This window comes from Bombina bombina, chromosome 11 (assembly GCF_027579735.1).
Source record: "Bombina bombina isolate aBomBom1 chromosome 11, aBomBom1.pri, whole genome shotgun sequence".
Lineage (NCBI taxonomy): Eukaryota > Metazoa > Chordata > Amphibia > Anura > Bombinatoridae > Bombina > Bombina bombina.
In genome coordinates this window covers 127,246,643-127,265,471 of record NC_069509.1, presented here as the reverse complement: position 1 = coordinate 127,265,471, position 18,829 = coordinate 127,246,643, and the positions used below count along the sequence as shown (strand labels likewise).

Sequence of the window (18,829 nt, the reverse complement as noted above, 5' to 3'; positions counted from 1 at the left end):
ACTTAAATGCTTATCTACACATTCCGATTCACAGAGAGCATCATCAGTCCCTAAGGTTCGCCTTCCTAGACAGGCATTACCAGTTTGTGGCTCTTCCCTTCGGGTTAGCCACGGCGCAATTCTGATTCAGGCGTCGACTTTTCAAATCGCCAAGTCCCATACGGACATTGTTCTGGCCTTTCTGAGGTCTCACGGGTGGAAAGCGAACAGAGAAAAGAGTTCTCTTTCTCCCTTTACAAGAGTTTCCTTCCTAGGAACTCTGATAGATTCAGTAGAAATGAAGATTTTTCTGACGGAGGTCAGGATATCAAAGCTTCTAACTTCCTGCCGTGTTTTTCATTCCACTTCTTGGCCGTCAGTGGCTCAGTGTATGGAAATGATCGGCCTAATGGTAGCGGCAATGGACATAGTTCCGTTTGCCCGCCTACATCTGAGACCACTGCAACTTTGCATGCTCAATCATTGGAATGGGGACTACAGAGATTTGTCTCCTCTGTTAAATCTGGATCAAAAGACCAGGGATTCTCTTCTCTGGTGGTTATCTCGGGTTCACCTGTCCAGGGGAATGAGTTTCCGCAGGCCAGAGTGGACTATAGTGACGACAGATGCCAGCCTTCTGGGCTGGGGTGCGGTCTGGAACTCCCTGAAGGCTCAGGGTTCATGGACTCAGGAGGAAGCCCTCCTTCCGATAAACATTCTGGAACTCAGAGCGATATTTAATGCTCTTCAGGTTTGGCCTCAGCTAGCTGCGGTCAAGTTCATCAGATTTCAGTCGGACAATATCATGACTGTAGCCTATATCAACCATCAGGGGGGAACAAGGAGTCCCCTGGCAATGATGGAAGTTTCAAAGATAATTCTATGGGCGGAGGTTCACTCTTGCCATCTATCTGCTATCCATATCCCAGGAGTAGAAAACTGGGAGGCGGACTTTCTAAGTCGGCAGACTTTTCATCCGGGGCAGTGGGAGCTCCATCCGGAGGTATTTGCCCAGCTGATTCAATTATGGGGCAAACCAGAACTGGATCTGATGGCGTCTCGTCAGAACGCCAAGCTTCCTCGTTACGGATCCAGGTCGAGGGATCCCCAGGCAACGCTTATAGATGCTCTAGCAGTGCCCGGGTCCTTCAGCCTGGCTTATGTGTTTCCACCGTTTCCTCTCCTCCCTTGTCTGATTGCCAAGATCAAGCAGGAGAGAGCTTCTGTGATTTTGATAGCACCTGCGTAGCCACGCAGGACTTGGTATGCAGATCTGGTGGACATGTCATCCTTTCCACCATGGACTCTGCCGCTGAGGCAGGACCTTCTACTCCAAAGTCTATTCAAACATCCAAATCTAGTTTCTCTGCGTCTGACTGCTTGGAGATTGAACGCTTGATTTTATCAAAACGTGGTTTCTCCGAGTCGGTCATTGATACCTTGATTCAGGCTCGAAAGCCTGTCACCAGGAAAATCTATCATAAGATATGGTGTAAATATCTTCATTGGTGTGAATCCAAGGGTTACTCGTGGAGTAAGGTCAGGATTCCCAGGATAATATCTTTTCTCCAAGAAGGATTGGGAAAGGGATTATTGGCTAGTTCCTTAAAGGGACAGATTTCTGCTCTGTCTATTCTTTTGCACAAGCGCCTGGCTGATGTTCCAGACGTTCAGGCGTTTTGTCAGGCTTTGGTTAGAATCAGGCCTGTGTTTAAACCTGTTGCTCCGCCATGGAGTTTAAATTTAGTTCTTAAGGTTCTTCAAGGGGTTCAGTTTGAACCCTTGCATTCCATAGATATCAAGCTTTTATCTTGGAAAGTTCTGTTTTTAGTAGCTATCTCTTTGGCTCGAAGAGTTTCAGAGTTATCTGCCTTGCAGTGTGATTCCCCTTATCTGATCTTCCATGCAGATAAGGTAGTTTTGCGTACCAAACCTGGGTTTCTTCCTAAGGTAGTATCTAATAGGAATATCAATCAGGAAATTGTTATTCCGTCACTGTGTCCTAATCCTTCTTCAAAGAAGGAACGTCTGTTACACAATCTTGACGTGGTTCGTGCTTTAAAGTTTTATTTGCAAGCTACTAAGGATTTTCGTCAAACATCTGCATTGTTTGTTGTCTACTCTGGAAAGAGGAGAGGCCAAAAGGCTTCGGCAACTTCTCTTTCTTTCTGGCTAAGAAGCATAATTCGTTTAGCCTATGAGACTGCTGGCCAGCAGCCTCCTGAAAGAATTACAGCTCATTCTACTAGAGCGGTAGCTTCCACATGGGCTTTTAAACATGAGGCCTCTGTTGAACAGATTTGTAAGGCGGCGACTTGGTCTTCGCTTCATACTTTTTCTAAATTCTACAAATTTGATACTTTTGCTTCCTCAGAGGCTATTTTTGGGAGAAAGGTCTTACAGGCAGTGGTGCCTTCTGTTTAAGTACCTGCCTTGTCCCTCCCTTCATCCGTGTCCTAAAGCTTTGGTATTGGTATCCCACAAGTAATGGATGAACCCGTGGACTGGAAACACCTTACAAGAGAAAACAAAATTTATGCTTACCTGATAAATTTCTTTCTCCTGTGGTGTATCCAGTCCACGGCCCGCCCTGTCACTTTAAGGCAGGTGTTTTTATTTTTTAAACTAAAGTCACCACTGCACCCTATAGTTTCTCCTTTTTCTTACTTGTCTTCGGTCGAATGACTGGAGGTGGCAGTTAGGGGAGGAGCTATATAGACAGCTCTGCTGTGGGTGTCCTCTTGCAACTTCCTGTTGGGAAGGAGAATATCCCACAAGTAATGGATGAACCCGTGGACTGGATACACCACAAGAGAAAGAAATTTATCAGGTAAGCATAAATTTTGTTTTTTGTTTATTTATTTTTTAAATTGATGTCCCCTACCTCCCCTTGATCATTATTTTATCAATGCAATATATTTCTAAAAGCAAAAATACTTCTAGCAAAAGTTATTAGTTTTACAGTAGAATATAAATATATGCTTTGAGGACCTGTGCAACTTGAATAGTGGTGCACGAGCCCTCAGATCATATGTACGTATGCTGCTATAAACCAGTAATAACATTTACTACAAGCATTGTTGCAATTTAAAGTAAATTGCAAAACTGTTTCTCTCTTTCCAAAGGCAGGGAGAGTCCATGATTTCATTCAATACTGTTGGGAATATCAACACCTGGCCACCAGGAGAAGGCAAAGACACCCCAGCCAAAGGCTATAAATATCCCTCCCACTTCCCCTATCCCCTCAGTTATTCTTAGCCTTTGGTCACAATAGGAGGATGGCAGAGAAGTGTAAGAAGAAAAATTTAGTCCATTAATGGGTATTTTCCCTTCAAGTGTGGACTGGGGTGTTTGAGTAACCATGTAATCATCTCAGTAAGAGTTGTGGTGAAGGCTGGCTCTAAATGTCGCACGGAACGATCTCTGACCACTATCTAGATTTAAAGCTTTCACCTTGACGCGTTTCGGCCCCTTTGAGGCCTTTTTCAAGACAACTTGAAAAAGGCCTCAAAGGGGCCGAAACGCGTCGATACTGGGTAAGCACAATTCTAATTACTGTCATTTAATTTATATGGAATACACTATGTTATTTTATTTTTTATAGGACACTACATCAAATAGGATCGACACTGGGACTCTACACTAAATAGGATTAACAGACACAACCACTATCAGGATCATTTCTGGAGGACTGTGTGTTTTTTGGTCTTTTTTTTCACAGTATTTGGTTTACACTCCTTTGATTATTTTATTTTTTCACCATATTTTATCATCACATTTTTCCATCACTTTTTTACACTATCATTTTTTACACTTACAATTTTAACCATTTGTTTCGTATTTTTATATATATATATATATATATATATATATATATATATATAGTCACTGATTTTTGCTTTTCTCCTACATTGGTGTATCCGGTCCACGGCTTCATCCTTACTTGTGGGATATTCTCTTCCCCTACAGGAAGTGGCAAAGAGAACACACAGCAGAGCTGTCCATATAGCTCCCCTTAGGCTCCGCCCCCCAGTCATTCTCTTTGCCGCTTCTAACTAGTAGCACCTCCACGGGGGTGGTAAAGAGTATGTGGTGTACCAGTTCATGGCTCTTCCCTTCGGATTGGCCACTGCTCCCAGAATTTTCACAAAGGTCCCTTCTAGCGGTACTAAGGCCAAGAGGCATTGCAGTAGCACCTTATCTAGACGACATTTTAATACAAGCGTCGTCTTTTCACAAGACAAAGGCTCATACGGACATTGTTCTAGCCTTTCTAAGGTCTCACGGGTGGAAGGTGAACATAGAAAAGAGTTCTCTGTCCCCGTTCACAAGGGTTCCCTTCCTGGGAACAATAATAGACTCAGTAGAAATGAAAATCTTTCTGACGGAGGTCAGGAAGTTAAAACTTTTGAACACCTGTCGAGTTCTTCACTCCATTCCACAACCCTCCATAGCTCAGTGCATGGAGGCAATAGGACTAATGGTTGCGGCAATGGACGTGGTTCCCTTTGCTCGAATTCATTTAAGACCATTGCAACTGTGCATGCTCAAACAGTGGAATGGGGATTATGCAGATTTGTCTCCCAAGATACAAATGGACCAGAAAACCAGAGACTCACTCCTCTGGTGGTTATCTCAGGATCACCTGTCTCAGGGAATGAGTTTCCGCAGACCGGAGTGCATCATTGTCACGACCGACGCCAGCCTCTTAGGCTGGGGTGCGGTCTGGGAGTCCCTGAAAGCTCAGGGTCTATGGTCTCGGGAAGAATATCTTCTCCCGATAAACATTTTGGAATTGAGAGCGATATTCAATGCGCTCCAGGCATGGCCTCAACTAGCGGAGGCCAAATTCATCAGATTTCAGTCGGACAACATGACGACTGTAGCGTACATCAATCATCAGGGGGGAACAAAGAGTTCCCTGGCGATGAGGGAGGTATCCAAGATCATCAAATGGGCGGAGGATCCCTCCTGCCATCTATCAGCAATTCACATCCCAGGAGTGGACAACTGGGAAGCGGATTATCTGAGTCGTCAGACTTTCCATCCGGGGGAGTGGGAACTTCACCCGGAGGTTTTTGCCCAGTTAACTCAACTATGGGGCATTCCAGATCTGGATCTGATGGCGTCACGTCAGAACTCCAAAGTTCCACGTTACGGGTCCAGGTCCAGGGATCCCAAAGCGACATTAGTAGATGCCTTAGTGGCGCCTTGGTCGTTCAATCTAGCTTATGTCTTTCCACCGTTTCCTCTTCTCCCCCGGCTAGTAGCCAGGATCAAACAGGAGAGGGCTTCGGTAATTCTGATAGCTCCTGCGTGGCCACGCAGGACTTGGTATGCAGACCTGGTGAATATGTCAACGGTTCCACCATGGAAACTACCTTTGAGGCAGGACCTTCTAATTCAAGGTCCATTCGAAAATCCAAACCTAGTTTCTCTGCAACTGACTGCTTGGAGATTGAACGCTTGGTTCTAGCGAAGCGTGGGTTTTCGGAATCAGTTATAGATACTCTGATCCAGGCTAGAAAGCCTGTCACCAGAAAGATTTACCATAAGATATGGCGGAAATATCTTTGCTGGTGTGAATCCCAGGATTACTCATGGAGTAAGATTAGGATTCCAAGGATACTATCTTTTCTCCAAGAAGGATTGGAGAAAGGTCTATCAGATAGTTCTTTAAAAGGACAGATATCTGCCCTGTCTGTTTTGTTATACAAGCGTCTGGCAGTCGTGCCAGATGTTCAGGTGTTTGTACAGGCTTTAGTCAGAATCAAGCCTGTCTACAGACCTGTGGCTCCTCCATGGAGCCTAAATTTAGTTCTTTCAGTTCTTCAGGGGGTTCCGTTTGAACCTCTACATTCCATAGATATTAAGTTACTATCTTGGAAAGTTTTGTTTTTGGTTGCTATTTCTTCTGCTAGAAGAGTGTCTGAATTGTCTGCTTTGCAGTGTAATTCACCTTATCTGGTGTTCCATGCAGATAAGGTTGTTTTGCGTACCAAACCTGGTTTCCTTCCAAAGGTTGTTTCTAATAAGAATATTAACCAGGAAATTATTGTTCCTTCTCTGTGTCCTAATCCAGTTTCTAGGAAGGAACGACTGTTACACAATCTTGATGTGGTTCGTGCTTTAAAATTCTATTTACAAGCAACTAAAGATTTCAGACAAACATCATCCTTGTTTGTTGTCTATTCTGGTAAGAGGAGAGGTCAGAAAGCGACTGCTACCTCTCTTTCCTTCTGGCTGAAAAGCATCATTAGATTGGCTTATGAGACTGCTGGACAGCAGCCTCCTGAACGAATTACAGCTCATTCCACCAGAGCTGTGGCTTATACATGGGCTTTCAAGAATGAGGCTTCTGTTGAACAGATTTGTAAGGCAGCGACTTGGTCTTCACTGCATACATTCACCAAATTTTACAAATTCGATACTTTTGCTTCTTCAGAGGCTATTTTTGGGAGAAAGGTTTTACAAGCAGTGGTGCCTTCCATTTAGGTTACCTGACTTGTTCCCTCCCTTCATCCGTGTCCTAAAGCTTTGGTATTGGTTCCCACAAGTAAGGATGAAGCCGTGGACCGGATACACCAATGTAGGAGAAAACAGAATTTATTTTTACCTGATAAATTTCTTTCTCCTACGGTGTATCCGGTCCACGGCCCACCCTGGCATTTGGTCAGGTTTAAATTTATTTTTCCAAACTACAGTCACCACTGCACCCTATGGTTCTCCTTTTTCTCCTAACCGTCGGTCGAATGACTGGGGGGGCGAAGCCTAAGGGGAGCTGTATGGACAGCTCTGCTGTGTGTTCTCTTTGCCACTTCCTGTAGGGGAAGAGAATATCCCACAAGTAAGGATGAAGCCGTGGACCGGATACACCGTAGGAGAAAGAAATTTATCAGGTAAACATAAATTCTGTTTTTTCTCATTTTTTTTCCCATTTTTTCATATTTTCCACAATTTTTCACATACCGTTCACATTTTGATTTTTTATTACTTCAGTTTTATTTTTCTCATCGTTTGCATCACTTCAGTTTTGCCACTCTCAACATTTGGAGGACAAATCCTTTGTGACTGTGTGACTCTTTCAAGCATTTCCAGGATTTTACCCATAGGACAGTTTTTTGGACATTCATTGGACATTTTAGGAGATATACTAGATCCGGATGTTATTATTATTTTATTTGGTTTATAATTGTTTTTATGTCATTATTATTTGTAATAATTTTAATACCCTATTCCCTATTATGGGCTTTTCTGTCATTATAATGTATTAAGGGCTTTTAAATTCCAATTTTAAATTATACTGTAGTCTGGTCAGTTCATTAGGCCGGCTATTACCCAGCCTTTTTAGGCGCTTTATACTTATTCTTTACTAAATCTGGTTTATCCCCTGGTACTTTTATGCGCTATGAGCCTTCTACCTCTCAGGACTCCGTTGTCCATGAGATGCTTATTCTGCATCCGCAGTCCCCTTTTAACCCTATGACACAGGCAGTGCCCTGCGGCAAACCTCTATCTCAGGCTGGAGGTAATTTTTTGCCAGCAAATTTTACTTCACAGCTTCAATCTACTGTATCAGCTGCATTAAATGCTTTGCCTATCTCTGGAAAACGTAAGAGAAAGGTTAAGCATAGTTCCACTGACTTGGAGGTTAACACCTCTATTCAGTCTGAGTTGGCTAGTTTGTCTCACCTGTCTGAGGATGATCTAACCTCAGTTGCATATGAAGGTGAGCTTTCAGAGGTATCTGAAATTAAATCTCCTACTCCTGAGGAACAACATTTTAGGTTTATGGTAACCTATTATCCCTAAATTAGATAGGGTCTATGAGGAAGTTTCTGAAACCTTCCTCGTACCCGTACGAATGGTGAAAATTACGTTTTGTATGTCACGCGGAGTCAGGAAGTGCAGAACATTGTGTCCATGGATTGGCAAGGTGTCCATACACGGACCGAGGTTAGATCATCCGCATCCTACACACTGCCGCCGGCATACAGTTTGGAAAGCACTGCTTTGAGGATAGCTCCTCTTGTAGAAATCCCATGGACAGGAAGTTGGAAGGCTATCTAAGAAAGATGTTTCAACATATGGGCCTTCTATTTCAGCCAGCGGCCGCTATGGCGGCAGTCACAGATGCTACTACCTACTGGTGTGATTCGTTGTCAGAACTAATTGCAGTCAAATCCTCTATGGAGGATATACAGGACAGTATTAAGGCTCTAAAGATAGCCAACTCCTTTATTTGTGATGCTAATATGCAAATTGTCCGTCTCATTGCTAAGGTTTTAGGTTTTTAAGTTTTGTTGCGTAGAGCTCTTTGGTTAAAGTCTTGATCCGCAGATATGGTTTCTAAGACCAGACTTCTTTCCTTACCATTCAAGGGGAAGATTTTGTTCAGGTCAGGCCTGGACTCCATCATCTCCACAGTAACAGGGGGAAAGGGTGCTTCCCTTCCCCAGGATAATAAGGTGGGAATTAAGGGTCGCCAATCCTCTAATTTTCGGTCCTTTCGTTCAGACAAAGCTCAGCGGACTCAGTCCTCCTCCAAACCTGAACAGTCCAAAAGTACTTGGAAGCCCAACCAGTCCTGGAACAAGTCGAAACAGGCCAAGAAGACTACAGATAACAAATCTGCATGAAGAGCCGGCCCCCAATCCAGGACTGGATCGAGTAGGGGGCAGACTGTCTCTTTTCCTAGAGGCTTGGGTCCAGGACGTTCAGGATCCCTGGGTATTAGACGTTGTTTCCCAGGGTTACAAGATAGGGTTCAAATCTCCTCCCCCAAGGGGCAGATTTCTTCTCTCAAGATTATCTACAAGACCAGAGAAAAGAGCAGCCTTTTTAGACTGCGTTCAGAATCTCCTCTCTTTGGGAGTAATCGTCCAGGTGCCCTCATCAGAAAGGGGTCAGGGGTTTTATTCAAACCTCTTTGTAGTTCCCAAAAAGGAGGAACTTATCGTCCTATTCTGGACTTAAAATGTCTTAACAAGTTTCTCAGGGTTCCCTCCTTCAAAATGGAGACTATCAGGTCCATCCTTCCCTTGATCCAGGAGGGACAGTTCATGACCACAATCGACTTAAAGGATGCATACCTTCATGTCCCAATCCACAAGGATCATTTTTAGTTTCTGAGGTTCGCATTCCTGGACCAACATTTCCAGTCCTTAGCCTTGCCATTTGGCTTAGCTACTGCTCCTAGATTTTTCACAAAGGTTCTGGGAACTCTCCAATTTATAGCCTTTGGCTGGGGTGTATTTGCCTCCTCCTGGTGTCCAGGTGTTGATATTCTAAACAGTAGTGAATGAAGTTGTTGACTCTCCCTGCCAGGAAAGAAAGGAATTTATCTGGTAAGCATACATTTTGTTTTTTAAAACTGAAATGCACCCATACGCATTCCCATGTCAACCTTTCTATTGCTTTAAATTGCAATAAGTTGCAGTAAAACAATTTCAAATGGGCTGTGCTCCATCTTCCATCCCCCACTGGTAGGTTGATTTGTTTTGCCATTTGTTTACTTTACTTTTTACAGAGAATACTGCAGTATTCATATTGTCATTTAGGTTAAAGCTAAGGGTGTATATGGTCAAATGATTGGGGTGTACTAAATGTTTTTTTAGTTCATGTACCTACATTACGTCTCTTTAAACCAGACTTATATGGCAAGACAAATAATTACCGTACGTTTTCCTACAACTACTATTAGTGCAATTTACAGAAGGAGGGCGCCCCGTTGCATTGGTTTAGAGCTATATTGTCATAAAGATATGATACAGTTCTCTGTGTCACTCATCCTGCGCCTCAATGAATGAATGAGAATAAACTTCCGGCACGCCCACTAGTTCCTACGTCATTCACATAATGCCCAACCAATTGCAGCAAATAGCCAAAACAGACCCATTAATACCCACCTCCTGTTTTTTTGAAAACGGCTTTACGATTGGATCTAACTAGCATCCAATCCAGTTATCTTCTAGGCACAACATCCCTTGTCTTGTACGCCCTTGACTCACTGTACTGCCTGGCGTTGCGCTGTTTCATTGGTCGTTCTGGATTAAGCACCTCCCAGTAGAATGATGTTGCCCAATCAGCGGTTTTGTTTAGGTTGTGTGGGGCGTGGTTTGTGTTGGCAGGCTGGCTTGGCGCGGGTTGTTGTCAGATGAGGAAGGAATGAGATGGAACGGGTAGATACCGAGCTGCGAATTGGATTGTGTGGGTTTTAATGCTTCCTTATCACGTTACGTTACTAAGCTCGTGATCTTAGTCTTTCCAGCAGGTTTTGGGGCCTGCACTTGTGGATTATAGTCACTATTCATTCGGCAAAGTGGGGGCGCCGAGCCAGGCCGACCCACCCACTTCTCCTGCTTCATGCAGCAGGTAAGTGCACCTTAACTTTTTATGTTGGTAAAACCATGAGATCGGTTATCTGCTATAGACGTCTAATATATATATATGCCACATCAAATCGTGACTTATCTGAATGAATGAAAACAGGATCAGCAAAAAAAAAAAAGATTAATGTGCAATTTTAGTAATTCAACTTTATTATACAACAAAAACTGTCATAAAAAAATAAAGTGTGAAATGCTTGTTTATGTACTACAGTATTAATGCTTATTGGCTAATAGGGGTAACTTGACACCCACATTTGTATCTGCTGTATATAAACAAGTTTGGTATAAAAAAAAAAATAACTTTTTTTATCAGAAATTATTGTTATATTTAAAAATGTCATAATTTAAAAAAATAAATCTAAATGAATCATACTTGCATTGCATGTCGTGTTAATACAGCTACTTAAATTGCATATTAGTCATCTGAATGATCCATTGAAAACCTAATTAGAGAGCTGACAATATTTAGTGATGACAATGATCCATATACAGAGGAAGGAATATGGTTATAGTTTGTAATGTAAGGTGTTGTCTATTGATTCCCCTAAAATTGATGTCCACTGATTGTTCCACAATAATTCTAAGAAAACAATTTAATTTACTCTAATGGCAGTCACATATAAGGTATATGGTTATGGGCAAAAATACATATGTAATGATGTATACAGATTGTCATGTGGTGCTACCCAGACAGGATAGGAAACAGGTGCTTAGGAATAGTGGTGATGGGTGCCAGCAGCTGCCTGGTATTTGCATTCACAATTGATATCTGACGTTTTTGATGTGCCATACAACAGTTGGTGACACATTTTAGTCAGTTTTCATTCACAGCAGTCTCCAAACACTAACACCTGCACCACTGATTCCCCAAAAATAAAAAGATGTTTCCATTTAATCTATACCCATTCAAGAGGGTTGGTATGTTGCCAAATATTGTGCAATGTGTATGTATGTATGTATATATATATATATATATATATATATCTCCCAGCAGTGTTACTGTGTGTCATGGTTTCTTTTTGGGTTTTTACCTTTTCAATAGTTTTATAATTTATTATATTAATCTTCTATTGCTTTTTGAAACTTATACAAACTATCAGTGCTTGTTTTAGGTAAAAAGTTATTAATGTTTGTGTTATACTTGTTTGTATAGTTCTATCAGATATATATAACCCTGAAATACCCTATAGTACCACATTCAAATGTAATATATTTAATACAACTAAATTCTGCCATAAAAAGTAATTTACAAAATATATCACATAGCCATCAGTTGAGTTGTGTGCATTGTTATGCAACTATAGTTATAGTATTTTGAAGGCTACATTTAATTAATTGATTTTAAAAACTACTTTGAATACCTATATATTAATTGTATCTAAGGCATTTGTTTTATTTAAATATGTTTGTTTTTGTACTGTTTTGAAGTATATATGTAAATAAGAGTTACACGCATGATGGGTGATGCTATGTCCTATTGTAAGTTGCAAAGTAAAATGTGTTATTGAAGAAATCTCTTTTGCAATATTTTTTTTATTTATAATTATCTGATCATAGCACAGTTTACTTTTCTTAAATTTGGTTAAGTAATAATATATTATATATCATGTATATAATTTTAATTTTGAAATGGTGCAAAGCTGATGACGTAGCAAGCAAAGTTCAGCTCCAGACAAACCCAACGCCCCATCGGTAGCCCTAATTTGGCCGCGTCCTTCTTGGAGTAGGAAAGACGCACCGAGGAGCAGGGCACAGGGTTTGAAAGCTGGGGATCCCAGCTTTGTGTCACCCCCGGCAACATGCTCGTGCGACCCCCCGATCGTCAATTATAGGGATCCGAGTGAGGGGACCCCTCCTCGGCCGCAGAGTGCATCTGCTGTAAACCAGAATCTCCAGTCCCTTAGCCAGAGAGTCGAGCGAGCGTTGACGAGAGCGCACGGCTGCCGCTTCTCTACCAACGACAACATGAGTGATCCCAGCCCTTCTCGGGCTGGGGAAGGATCCGATACCGGGTGAGAAGGGAAAAGTCGTCCTTGGGGTGCGAGGGAAAGCGGGATGGGTAGTAATCAGTCGCCCCAAAACACTTTTACGGCCCAGCGAGGCGGCTGCTGCCTCATAATCATGTCGGTTGTCTGCAACAACAATCTCTGTCTCCCTTCTTCCCCTCTCCTTTCTCTCCCAACTCTCGCTCCTGCCCGGGCATTCGACCCTGGGACCCTCCAGCTTGTCAGGCAGCCGATCCGCCGGGGTTAGCAAGGTATCTTGCCCAGCTAGAGCAGTCGGGACACTAGCAGAGGATTTGTCACTAACAATGGCGGCCATGTTGTTAGGATCTCTCTGTCTCCTTCTCCATAACTTATTTTGCTTTTTTATATTGAGGTGTCTGGGGGTATTTGCCAGTGTAACCTTCCACCTAGTACTGTGATTGCTCTATTACTAACGTCTGTAATTGTTTTTGTTGACATAGGATGACAGTGAAGCTGAAGAATGGGGAAGAGAAGGTGAAAAAGCCAGACAAGAGAGCTTTAGAAGCAGAGGAAGAGGCAGCAGGAGAAGTGGAAGATCAAGGCTTAAAAGAGGGTGATCAACCCCCCCAAGAGGTGACTGATGACAAACAGACCCAAGAGGAGGTGACCCCCAGTCAGCCATGCCAGGTACAACAGGACCAGCATCACTTTCTGAGGTCCAGTGTCAGGCCACACAGCAAGAGGCTAAGGAAGGATTCATGCAGCAATGGAGGAGGCTCTGGTGCAAAAAGCAAAGGTAAGCACATACTTTACAGGATGCTGCCCAAAATATTTTTGGGGACAGTATACATCATGTGGGTGCATGGTTTATGGTCTTGTAATTTTGGGACAAAATTATTTTATATTAGGACAATATATATGTTTGTGACTGTTGCTGCTGTATATGTGCTAATGCAGTAGTTCATCTCTGCACTTGTTTGTATTGCCATGGAGACACACTTTTTATTTTTTAATTTCAAAAACCACTTTTATTAAACAACTTGAGTTTTTAAAATTTATGTAGATTTTTTTTTTTTTTTTTTAAAGATTTATTCAGTGAGCCAACAATAGCAGTTATTCTTTACTATTTTAACCGTTAAAAAAAAATACTGATAGCGTTTTTCTTTATCATTGAAAGGACTACTTTTTAACAGGACCATAAAATTTAAATTTAAAAAAAAAATCTTTTAATTTTTAATTTTAAAATAGAGATTTACCATCTATTGATTTATTTATTTATTTATATATATATATATATATATATATATATATATATATATATATATATATATATATATATATATATATATATATATATATATATATATATATAGAGAGAGAGAGATTTACCATCTATTGATTTATTTATATATATATATATATATATACACACTTTGAGCACAATATGTATAACATCTATGCTGTGCTGGAAATTTCCTCAAGCCCTATACTGTGTAAATGTGTGTTTATTAAAGGTATAGTATATTCAAAATTAAACTTTCAGGATTCAGATAGCACATGCAATTTTTAGCAACTTTCTAATTTACTCCTATTTTCAAATTTCCTTCGTTCTTTTGTTATCTTTATTTGAATGTAAGCTTAGGAGCCGGCCCATTTTTGGTTCAGCACCCGGGTAGCCATTGCTGATTGGTGGCTATATTTAGACACCAATCATAAAGTGCTACCCAGGTGCTGACCCAAAAATGGGTTGGCTCCTAAGCTTACATTCTTGACTTTTCAAATAAAGATACCAAGAGAACGAATAAAAAATTGATAATAGGAGTACATTAGAAAATTGCTTAAAATGACATGCTCTATCTGAATCATGAAAGTTTAATTTTGACTAGACTATTCCTTTAGAATACAATTGCAAATACAGATATTTGTGTTTTGCACTTTTACTTCAATAAATCTGGTGCCAAAAAGAGCCAAATGCTGGAGCCTTTTTCAGCATTCGTTTCACTAAATGGATGCCGAATATTTGTATGTCACTAGTATAAATACATATGCATCTATATTATTTATTCACTTCAATGTTAAAGGGACACTATAGTCGGCAAGAGGTAATATTGTGACAAACTAATGGTTCTTTCCCGAATAAGATACAAACATGAAAAATAGTGGTGGCGAGCCAGTAAAGTAAACGCACACTTTATTATAAATCCAAGTATAAAGTTTATGAAGACTCACAATATGACAAGGGCGAACAATCCCCAAGAACTGATTATGCGTTTTGGCATATAGCTGGTTACAACAGGAAATCAGCTACCATTTAAATAAAACATTTTTTTATTGTATTTAAATAGAAGCTGATTTCCTGTTGTAACCAGCTATTAATATGGTGTTATGCCGAAACACGTAAGCGTTTTTTTTTACCCTTATTATACTGTAAGCCTTCATGGACTTTTAACATGGTTTTACAATAAATTGTGTTTTTACTCTACTAGTTCTCTCCACCACAATTTTTCATGTTTGTATTTTTACTGCCAGAGGAGTGGGAGCGTCCACCTCTGGATCCAAGCACACAATTTGTTGCGGGCAGCACATTTCTGGATCATGTGTGCCTTTACTGTTTTACAGTGGGCTATTCGGGAGGCGGGAATAAAGGACACCCACGCTACCAACAGATTACCCTGGGAATGGGCCTACAGAACAAGCTTTCGCAAATAATGCCGATAATAGTCTGTTACAGTTGGGTGTCCCCACAAAGAGGTTTGGGGAATGCTGGTTATGAGAGGGGTGGTCTGTGTTGATTACGGTTTATCGTATTGAAAACAATCTTGATTTGAGGATAATGTGTGAACTCTGTTGCAGTGAATACCTTTTTGAATATTGCCTTTCCTGAATAAATCAATTTTTTTTTCTTGCAATACTATATGTATGTGTGTGTGTGTATATATGTATATATATATATATATATATATATATATATATATATATATATATATATATATATATATATATATATTATAAAAAAAATGTACTCATCGGTAAGAAAATTTACTTGCCATTAGTGGAAACTTTCTAGTTCACTTACTCAAGATATGCAAAAGCACAGTTTATTACAATTTCTCAGACTAGTGTATGTGTTTGTATGTATGACACACATATCAAGGATCAGCACTCACACAGGAACATTTCAGTATTTCACCCCTGTAGCAGCCAGTGTTTAGGTTTAAGAGTCTTTACATCTCTGATGGGCGTTTTCTACTCCACTAAATTAAAAGCAGTGTACAATTGTCCTGCTTCTTAATTGGCTGTATAAAAATAAACTATTTTTGAAATTTACAGAGGGTGGAGTATATGTCTGGCAGTGTTGTATAATATTTAGTTTTTTTTAGAAATTATAGCCAGGATTTTTTTATGCAATACTTGTCTTTTATTGTGTTAAACAATCCTTACTTCCAACAAGAAGGGACCCTCTTAAAAACAAAAGGCATCTAGCTGCTCACTTTTACAGCGTTTTGTTTTGTTTGTTTTTATATATATATATCTGCCGACTTTTACACATACTTTCTCAGCATGCTGTTCTTAAAGGGACATGACACCCACATTTTTTCTTTCATGATTTAGAAAGAGAATGCATTTTTAAACATCTTTCTAATTTACTTCTATTATCTAATGTGTGTTATTCTCTTGATATTCTTTGCTGAAAAGCATATCTAGATATGCTCAGTAGCTGCTGATTGGTTGCTGCACATAGAAGCCTCATGTGATTGGCTCACCCATGTGCATTGCTTTTTCTTCAAATAAGGATATCTAAAAAATGAAGCAAAATAAATAATAGAAGTAAATTGTAATGTTGTTTAAATTTGTATGTTCTATCTAAATCATGAAAGAAAGATTTTGGGTTTAGTGGCCCTTTAATTGACCAGTAAATACATTTTGATTTGCATAATCAGCAAATGCATGATAAAGACAATAAAATAGCACTTAGCCTGAACTTCAAATGAGTAGTAGTTTTTTTGTTTTTGATTTCTAAAAAATGTCAGTTATGTCTATTTCCACTCCCACTGCATCATGTGACAGCCATCAGCCAATCACAAATGCATATAGATATTCTGTGACTTCTTACACATGCTCAGTAGGAGCTGGTGAGTCAAAAAGTGTAAATATAAAAAGACTGCACATTTTGTTAAGGGTAGTTAATTGGAAAGTTGTTTAAAATTGCTGCTCTATCTGAAATCATGGAAGTTTCATTTTGACTTGAGTGTCCTTTTTAAAGTGAATGTAAACATAAATGACTTAAAGCCCAGGATCAAACCATAATCTTAAAACAGGGGCACTGTAATTCATTAAAGTTTACAAAGACGCTTATTTTTTTAAAATAAAATACCTTTGTGTTTTGGTAAGCATAATGCTGATCTTCCACCCGCAGCTTCTGTTTTCATTAGCATTTGATGACGAATCCGGCTATATATATTCACAACAGAAGTTAGTACAGCACTGTTCAATATCAATCAAAAACAAATACTTACACCTGTGATCATTGACACATAAGTTAGATTATTGGAGAGGGGGATAATTACACCTGTGATTTCAAATTGAAGTAATTGGATGTTTATAAAATGACATGTGAACACCAGAACTTTCTCAATTTTGGACCTATGGGCTCTGTCTATTTGCATTATAACTCCATATGGAAAATAATTGACAAAAAAATTGAATCAGTTGAAACACAGTTGCAGCAGTAATCGGGATTTATAGACTGAGCCATAGTACCATTAATTCGAGCTTCAGTGGCTGTCCTAAAATAACGCCACAGAGAGTGCACTACTTGCACAGTCTAGCTTTGAAAAACAGATGGGCAAGGGCTTCAGACTTGGCTCAGGGGTTATCAAATTGGAGTTTTTGTTACAGCTCAGACAATGCGAAGGATATTAAATAATATCAACCTCTATAAGCGGCATCCAAGAAAAAAGTTGCTTGCACAAAACAGCAAGATTAAACTTTGTTAGACGGCATGAAAAAAAGCCTAATGAATATTGGGAGCACATTCTTTGGTCAGATGAGGCCAAGATACATTTATTCGGCACAGATGGGGGTCCTGCATGTTTGGCGTGAACCCAGCTAAGATAATTACAGTCAATGTATAGTCCCAACAGTGAAGCACAGAGGTGGGAGTGTGATGATATGAGGCTGCATGAGTGCTAAAGGTGTTGGGGATATTACATTTATAGATTGCACAATGAATGCCTGTGGATATACCAAAATACTGGCTGACAAGATGACTCCCAGTCTCAAGAAGCTTGGCAGAAGATGAATATTTCAGCATGATAATGATCCAAAGCACAATGCCAAAATCATGAGTTTTAAAGGAAGAAAAAAAGTGTAAATTGACCTGGCCAAGTATGTTGCCTGACTTGAATCCAATAGAACACCTTTGTGATATTTTAAAGAGAAGGGTAGAGCAAGACAACCGCTGAAAAAAATGTCTCCAAAGAATTGCAGAAGATCTCTCCAGAAATTTGTGCAGCACTGGTATCCTTCATGCCGAGGAGGATTAAGTCTGTATTTAAAGATAAAGGTGGTCATACAAAGTATTGACAAAATAAAATCTTTCAGTCTTAGTAATGAAAGGTGTACTGAGTTGTGTTGCTTTGGGTTCATACTGTGAGGCCAGTATTTATAATATAGTAAATCTATACTGTTTGCTTTTAATTATACGTAAGAGCAAATACCCTACTGTAAAATGCAATTACTGTAAGGTGATACAATTGTGAATCATTTGACATTTAAGTGATATTGCACAAGGGTGTACTCCATTCAGTTGTATATTTGTGTATATATATATATATATATATATATATATATATATATATATATATATATATATATATATATATATATATATATATATATTGTGTAGCATGTTTGAAATTTGATGCTAGCCTAGAGCTGCTGTTTAAGTTTATTACTTAACTTTCTGTTCTGCATATAATGAGTTTTCTAGGACAATACTTTATTTGGATAATTGGTAAAAAAAAAAACCTGTTAAATATGATTCTGTTACATAGAACTAAATGAAGAATAATACAGTATATTGATATTTATAATTGTTTTAAGTAGGGATGCACCAACATTTTGGTTGCAGAAACATTTTGGCCAAAAATGGCATTATTGTTTGCCTGGTTTTTTTTTCTTGGTAAAATTGTGTAACATATTATTGTTTTAAGATATTTTTGTCCAATTTTAGTGTTGCTTTCAATAAAAGTGTGGGATTTTTTTATTGGCTCTAATTATGCAAAAAAAAAAAAAAAAAATAATTTGAAAAAATACATTTTCGGTATCAGTTTCGGTTTTTTTTTATATATATATATATATATATATATATATATATATATATATATATATATATATATATATATATATATATATATATATATATATATATATATATATATATATATATATATATATATATAGTCCTTGTGGATTCTGCTTATCAACTTA

At 39.3% G+C, this 18,829-nt stretch overlaps 1 protein-coding gene across 2 annotated transcripts in view; it reads left to right on the top strand.

The window, feature by feature from the left end:
- The first annotated feature begins 10,145 nt into the window (after nucleotides 1-10,145).
- The window catches only part of CRAMP1 (cramped chromatin regulator homolog 1), a 205,516-nt gene continuing 196,832 nt past the window's right edge, over nucleotides 10,146-18,829 (top strand). Inside the window, exons 1-2 of one of the 2 annotated variants that reach the window (XM_053694749.1) lie at nucleotides 10,146-10,353; nucleotides 12,838-13,133. In XM_053694749.1, coding sequence (XP_053550724.1) covers nucleotides 12,839-13,133 — 295 coding nt within the window. In that variant the 5' untranslated portion in view covers nucleotides 10,146-10,353; nucleotide 12,838. Of the gene's footprint in view, nucleotides 10,354-12,053; nucleotides 12,383-12,837; nucleotides 13,134-18,829 lie in introns of those variants that run through there. The other variant, XM_053694748.1, reaches the window with a different exon arrangement.